The sequence below is a fragment of the Sinocyclocheilus anshuiensis genome, unplaced genomic scaffold (genome assembly GCF_001515605.1).
Source record: "Sinocyclocheilus anshuiensis isolate Anshui unplaced genomic scaffold, SAMN03320099.WGS_v1.1 scaffold80, whole genome shotgun sequence".
NCBI lineage: Eukaryota > Metazoa > Chordata > Actinopteri > Cypriniformes > Cyprinidae > Sinocyclocheilus > Sinocyclocheilus anshuiensis.
This window is the reverse complement of record NW_015554102.1, coordinates 1,874,471-1,882,623: the sequence shown is the minus strand read 5'-3', so window position 1 is coordinate 1,882,623 and position 8,153 is coordinate 1,874,471. Positions and strand designations below refer to the sequence as shown.

The window sequence follows — 8,153 nt, the reverse complement described above, 5'->3', positions numbered from 1 at the left end:
TATATGTATATGTATATATATATATATATATATATATTTAAGATTTGTATTATGGTTGTGATAAGATATAAAACTATTCATACCCATTTAAAAGACCCAATTTTTCAATCTGAATCTTTAGTTGAACCTCTATATTATAGTAAAAACAGATATATCACACATCAGATAATTATAATGTAAACACATATATGCCCAACAGCTGAAACAACTAAAAATGGTGAACGAGTAATATTAAATTATCAAAGCTATAAAAATATTAATTTAATGTGTGTTCTTAATGGAGATACAGTGGGTTCATATACTTTTTACATGTGTTACAATCACCCCTGTAATAAACTATTTTAAAATAAATTCAGTATTATTATACTTAACATCATAAGCCTAATAATCGTACAGTTGCTTTTGTTGCACACACTACCATTTAACAGTAAAGGGTCTGTAAGGGTGTGTGTGTGTGTGTTTCAAAGAAGTCTCCTAGGCTCACTGCAGCTACATTTTTTATCAACAATACAGTAAAAATGGCAATATTGTAAAATATTGCTACAAGACATTTTTATTATCAATAATACAAACAGTTGATCAATTTAATGTATTCTTGCTTTAGAATAAATTTCTTTAAAAACCTTACTGAACCCAAATGCTAGCTTATAAATTTCTCTTTCTGTATTAGTAGTCTGTGAATTATGAAGAGAAAAAAAGTCACCATTTGCCAGCCAATTTTAAATGTATTACTTTTTTTTATAAAAACTTTTTTTTCAGTTTGTACCTTCACAGAGAATCAAACCCATGGCCTTGGCGTTGGCAGCATCATGCTGTATCAGTTGAGCTGCCTGTACAAATTTGACCCAGTCCCAAACTGCATTTTTGGCCATGAAATACCCCAAATGCTGCAAATCTCACTGGGTCACATGTACACGCAGACTCACATTCACTCAGGTATTCACAAACTAAAACTGATACACACACAAAATCTGTGTGCTTGATTGCAGCTGTGCTGCTTTTCAACACTAGGCTAAATTCTACAGATCCCTCAGGAAGGTTTGTCAACACACACACACACATTACACCTGTCAACAGAGTTCACACACACATACAGTACAAACATACAATCCCACTTGCACAAAGGAATGTAAAGTGTGGCTAACTGCTGTGCCAAGCACACAGTAGCCAAAGACAAACAAATGCAGGCTGGCATCACCTTCTGACAGTTGATTATTCTAGTCTTTGAGTCATAGAAACAGCAGCATTTACACTATATTAAGTATAATAAACAAACTCACAGGTACCAACATAAGTTGATGACAATGAAGAGAATAAACGAGTGATAAAAGAGGAGAGGTTTGTTTAAGAACTGCAGCCACAGTCATTCCCTCTGTGGAGATGATAAATCAACTGATTCATAATTTATAACCTTTGATTCAGTGAAGTCAGTGATCAGAGAACCTGAATCAAATGGTCTCTCTACCACTCCATCTCTCTTTATTCTCCCTGTATGATAGAAAAATAAAAATAACTAACGGCAAAGAGGATGAAGGGCTGCTGACATGTTCAGTAGAGAGTGGACGTGTGCAGTCTTGCATAGCCAGACTGGACCACTGGCATAATGCCTGGTCCACATTGCATCCTATTCTGGCCAAGAACCATTTAAATAGGCATAAAGTTGCCAACCACACTTTTTAGTTGATTTTACATGCTGTAAAGCTGAAAAACTATATAATAATAAGGCATCAGAGCTGTGCCGCGCTCAGGATGTAGAAGTGTTGTCTGCTCACAGGGAATCAGGTTCAATCTGGGTCATGTCATGTACTTTCCATTGTCATGTAAAAATAAAGGCAAAAAGTCTCTCCAACCCCTTCAAATAAAACAAAAAACAAACAAGCTCCCAAGAAAACAAACGGGCTGCTCATTCAAATGCACAGCAGTTCTCATAAACTTGATAATAGTAAGAAGAAATGTGCCAAATCAACATATTAGAATGATTTCTGAAGGATCACTGAAGACTGAAATAATGGCTGCAGAATAATCAGCTTCATCGTTACAGGAATAAATTACATTTTAAAATATATTAAAATAGAACAGTTATTTTAAATCAAAATAATATTTCACAATATTACTGTTTTTACTGTGTTCTGATCAAACAAATGCAGCCTTGGTGTTCAAAAAATTAAATCTTAACTGAACAGTATTGTAGAAAATGTGCATCCCAATTCCCAGACAAAGCCAAGCAATCAGATTGGCGCTTATGATTTTGCCAAAACCTCTATCCCTTTAAATGTGCAGCCTGATGTTGTGTGTGTGTGTGTGTTCATCTTCCAGCTCAGGAAAATTCTCCACTCTCAGGCGAAACCTCATAGATCACTCTGATTTTCAATCTGAGACACACACACACACACACACATTTTCATTCCACTAGTCAGTGGTGCATTTTAGGGTATTTGTGCTTATCTGGACTTCCTTATATGCTTTTCAGCATGTACACTATTCTTACCTTTATCTAATGACGTCTCCTGAAGAACAACGTCACCTTTTTGACCAAGCTTTGTCAAAGCTTTCTGTCTTTGCACCGGTGCATCTGAAAGAGAAACACACATACAGATAACATTAGAATTTATGAACATTATGTGTTTGAGCAGGATTCACTCTTCTGGTTTAATCACGATCGCTCCATATGTTTGGAAATTCACATTTTAGCTAAATAAATATCTAGAGTTCAGCTTAAATGACCTCTGGCAGCAGAAGCAGCAGCAGTATATCTCACCTCTGATCCGGCTGAAATATCACACCACTCACTGCAGAAGGAACTGGAAGCATTTAACACACAAATCAATGCCAGAATAGAGGCTCAGACACTGGATGCTTCTTATAATGCCTTCAGGATAGATTTCAATGCTTAGAAAGCTTCTTTACCTAATTAAAGTGAGCTTAATCTTATAAAACTAAATCACCGGCTTTATTCTCTCTTTCTTCCCTCTCTCTGAAGATGTTTTCACTCGTGTCCTCTGATCACCCATCACTCAATTTCAATTTCAGCACCGATGGAGAACCTGTTCAGCAGGTGCCACAGCGTCAAAGATCAACATCCTTCAGATGAGCGTGATAAGATCCTTCTTAAAACACTTACACACATATACACATGCACTTGAAAAATATTGATTTTGTGATTGTGAGCGACATAAAATCACTAAAGTGCTAAGTGCTAAGATGTCTAGTTTCCTTTTTTATCATTCTCTCTTCAGGTTTTCTCAAGGCCTTTAGCTGTAGAAGCATTATAGCAGACCAAGTGGGGTCAAAGTCTGAGACCACTAGGGGAAAAAATGCTTCTTTTTCTAATTTAATACAATGTTTTTGATACAAATTATGTTCTCAGCAATGCAATTCGAGTGAAAAATGTGTCCTGTCTCTGGGTCTCTCTTGCATGCTGAGTTTAACAGATCGATGTTGAATGGATGAAATGTGTTGTTTCCCAGACAGAGAGACAAAAACAAGATAAAAGAGAATGAGGGGGAGGAATGACATTTCTAACTAAGAACAAAACGCAGCAGAAGGAAAATGTCTTTGTCAATACTTCAAACACAGCTAAGGCATTTTAAATAGAGATTATGAACCGTTTTGCTCCTGATGTTCTTGTAAATCCTTGAAGAGACATCCTCTAAAGTACATGAATTCACATGGTAAATCATGGAACCAACTGGGATGACTAGAGAGAGGTTAAATACAATCGGTTCACCAACCAGATATGACATTGCTTTTGTGTGCTCTGTGAGGATATGAAGTTTGAAATGTCTCATTCATGGGTCAGAACTCCTCCGTCTCTCTGACAGAACGTCTGGAGCCGAGTCAGGACATGACCAGGGGTTGCCAAGCAACTGATGCCAAGGTAACAGCGCCCAAAACTCTTATACCCGTTTCAGGCAGAAGGTCATCAGAGGGCCTAAATTTGGAAATAGGAGACACTAGTGGTGCAAAATACTTTTCCAGGTTACATCAATTGAAACAGCAACTGATACACAATAAAAAAAAAATGTCCTGTTAAATTTATTGGGAAAAAAACAGCAACTGAGTTTTCTAGAAATTCACCATAATCAATATGATGACAATGTTTCAGGTATTGTTGTGTATATGTATGAAAGTTAATGCATATAATGTAGATTTATGTATATTTTACAAACATCATATACAATGTTTATTTAATGTTTACATACCAGTCTACTTGAATTACCTAATTAAGTCAAAATGTACCAATAACCACCAAATACATGTGGTAAAATAAAAAGCCATATAATGAATTAGAGGTCACTGTAATTGGCCTAAAACATGGCCAGTACTCTTATATGGTGGACAGGGTAATACACACAAAAGCCCTATTCGGATGGTAATTGTTTCTTATGGGGACGTAAGTTATTTTCACCATTTACGGGGGGTAGTCTGTGATTTTATTGCCGTCCGAATCCAGAATGTCGGTGTTTCTCTCCCCAGCCGAGCCGATTTAGCTACCGTTTTTTGAGAAACACCAAGGTTGTGTGGTAATTTAATTGCCGTTTGAATCCACATCTCTGAGTTTACAAGAAGAAATCGTTTCTAAATTCAATGTTTAAATCACTGCCAAACACCATATGGCAACTGTTGTACTTTGCTGTAATTTGCATGTATATTTATTTCTGAAATTCTGGAAAGTATTTACAAGAACAATATCTCATAACTGCTCCACCACATCGAATGGGAGCAGAAAGAGAAGAAAAGCATGTAAACATTTGAAATGGCTTTTTATTATAGCAGCAGGAGGTATGCAATACAATTAAAAATGTGTGTTATACACAGTAATATACATAACTATATCACGTCTAATTATATACAACTATAGCGCGTCTATTTTCCTATTTTTAAACAGGAGATTAAATAATCAAATAATAAATATGATTATATATTTTAAAATATGCTTGGAATAATAAGAATACATTTTACATGAGTATTATTTAAAATACATTTTACACAAAAATAAGAATACATTTGTAAATAATACTTTTTTTTTTCAGCAGACAATCATGTAACTGGCCACGTGAGCAGCGCGTTCCCAGTTTCGTTGGATCACAGAACTCACTTCTACACTGTGAATAAATTGCCATTCGAATCCACGAGTTTTCTCAATGTAAATTTGTTTTTACAGATGTCCACATGAGAAAAAATTACCGTCTGAATAGGGCTAAAGACTAAACACCAACACATGGCACTAAAATAATGCAATATGTAGCACAAAACAGCCTAATGTACATTATTGATAAAGACTTGAAAACAAAATGAGGCATATTCATATAAAATAAAAAGTTATGCGTCATGCCGGGACTTCTGAGAATGCCCTTTTGCCCTGTTTTCACCATAAATTTTACAGTAATTCTTAGTTTTTACATACAAAAAACATAAATTTGGCAGTATTTTATAGTGAACTTACATATAATGCAATGTTAAACCATTTACAGTTTTTCACCATATATGGCAAGATGACAAAATGTAGAAACAGAGCTCCTACTTTTTTTTTTCCCCAAGCAAATGCATGAATTCTTAAAGGGGTCATATGATGCGATTTAAATTTTTCCTTTCTCTTTGAAGTGTTACAAGCTCTTGGTGCATAAAGACGATCTGTAAAGTTGCAAAGACTAAAGTCTCAAATTTAAAATCCATTTAAAATTTAAAGTCTCAAAATCCAAAGAGATATTCTTTATAAAAGTTAAGAGTCAACCACGCCTACCTAAAATGGCTCGTTCTAACACGCCCCCAGAAAGTTGCTAAATCTAGTGCTAAAGTCGCGCTCGTGTGTGCGAGACGCGGGAGCTGATGGCAGGGGGCGGTGGATATTTATGGCGGTCAATGTGGATATTGTGGATGAATTCTTCTGTGTCATCACATTCTATTAGTTCTACAGCTTTGGAACTTTCACGCTTAGTAACACATACAGCTGTTCCCTCACCACAGTGCAACAGTGAAAAGGACCCCTTTCAAACAGTGTCGCGTTCCGAATGTTGTTTAAGCGACATACTTTTTGTATGCGCGTATTGCGGTATTTTAAAAATTCATATCATAACAAAAATAAACACCGGTGTTCGGTATGAACCGGTATACCGCCCAGCACTATTACGCAGCACGATGCAACGCGTCAAAAGACAGTATAAGTCATTATAATCCATAATTATGTCCCCACTGGATGCAACAAATGCAAATTTAATGTTTTTGTCTCGTCGCTCTGGCCGGACAGGGCATCACAGTATGGTAAGGGGCGTAACATTTCCGTCACATGCTTGAGGTATTCAGCCAATCACAACGCACTGGATAGCTGGCCAATCAGAGCACACCTCGCTTTTTACAAAGCTTTTTTTGAGCTTTGTAAAAATCAACGCGTTTCAGAAAGGCGGGGCATAGAGGAGAAACAATAATGTACAGTATGTGGAAAATAATGTGTTTTTTGAACCTTAAACCGCATAAACATTTCATTACACCAAATACACAAAATAATGTTATTTTTAGCAACATCATATGACCCCTTTAAATGTAAAAAAATATTGCTTGCTGTATTTGCTTGTTCAAAACAACAACAAAGGCTTAAAGTTAAGAGGCACCTGAAATAAGTTTGGCCTCGGAATGGGGTTTAGCAGAAATTGAGTAGCTACAATAAATGACAAACCATGACACTATTCCATTCAGTTCTTATCATGACATTATTCATTACGGTTAAATCTGAGTGTGCCACTTAAGATGAGACTTTGAGAGATTATTAATGCAAATTATAAGAAAGAAAAAAAGCTTGGCAGTGCCAAATTAAACCCATGCACTGAATGAGATGTTCATGGGACACAAATAAATTAATAACACTGAAAGAGGGATCTGTTTAAAGCAATCGGCTGAAGCTGTGCTGATGGCCTTGTACATTCCCTGAATGACAAGCGATCAATGTTGCTCTCACAGGCGTCTCTTCAGGCCTTCATCAAGCTGCTATGTGCTGAATTTTAATATGCTGCTGATTTTAAAGTATAGAGAGACCACAGTGAAAACTGTCAGTTCTTTTAATAAAGCCTTTAGCCTTTTTAACCTCCTAGCTTTAATGCCACAACTCTGCCAGCCCAAATCTTCTCCTTGATCAGTACGCACGCATGCAGAGCTTTTTCCAACATGAATCCCAGTAAAATAATGTCCAGATGGCACAGCATTGATAAACACCTCTGGTTTAACAGCCTAAATATTGGAAAATTGATTTTGGTCCAGGACATCAAATAAGAAGTTTGGCTTGAATTAAATCTGTAACTAAAGAGTATAATGTCTGTGGTCCAAAATACACAAAAAACCCTTACCAAAAAATTCCAGTTTGTCTAGACAGAATTTGACATCTAGCTGTAACCTCCCAAACCTCATTGGTAGGCAGGGTACAGGGTTTATTTCAGAAGCATGTCATCTTTGAGTTCTGCAAATAGCAAATACATACACACTCTTTCTCTCTCTCCTTCTGGCTGGTAACCCCATCCAGTCGTTCTGATGCCAAACAGTATACAGATATAAGCTCGCTCTCGACATCTGTGTTTAACATTATAGTGAACACTGACAAACACCAACACATACAAACTGCACCCTCACAACTCAAACATTAACAAAACGTTTATGATTCATCTACTTTTTAACATACTGTGATGATTTGCTTTAAAAATAATCCACAAATGTATTATTCAAAACTACATATAATCACACAGATGCTCAAAACTGTAACCCAAAGTACTATGCTACATACTATAAAAGAACCACAACTGCATTCTTTTACAACAAAGCAAAAAATTGAACTGAAACCCTCACAAGTCACATAAACCTTTAAATATTAAATTTGGTATACATACCAAAGAGCAAAACTCACATGCTCCACGGGTTAGTGACTGTCACAGTGTGAATGACAACAAATGCATTTGCTCTTTCTCACAGACAAAGAAGCTACTCACTTTTTCCTGTTTTGTAGCCCTACAGAAGTGAAAGAGAGAGAGCGAGAGGCAAAATTGTCCTGTCAGCTCCTCTAGATCTTCCATACTAACAGAGCAGGTGGAATATGACACTCTCTGAAGTGTATGTGTGAGAGAGAGAGAGAGAGAGAGAGAGAGAGAGAGAGAGAGAGAGAGAGAGAGAGA

General features: G+C 36.5%; 1 protein-coding gene across 1 annotated transcript in view; it reads right to left on the bottom strand.

Moving 5' to 3' along the window:
* Positions 1-8,153, bottom strand: part of kazna (kazrin, periplakin interacting protein a) — a 43,088-nt gene that overhangs the window by 27,323 nt on the left and 7,612 nt on the right. The window contains 1 exon segment of the mRNA XM_016461965.1: positions 2,489-2,572. Coding sequence (XP_016317451.1) covers positions 2,489-2,572 — 84 coding nt within the window.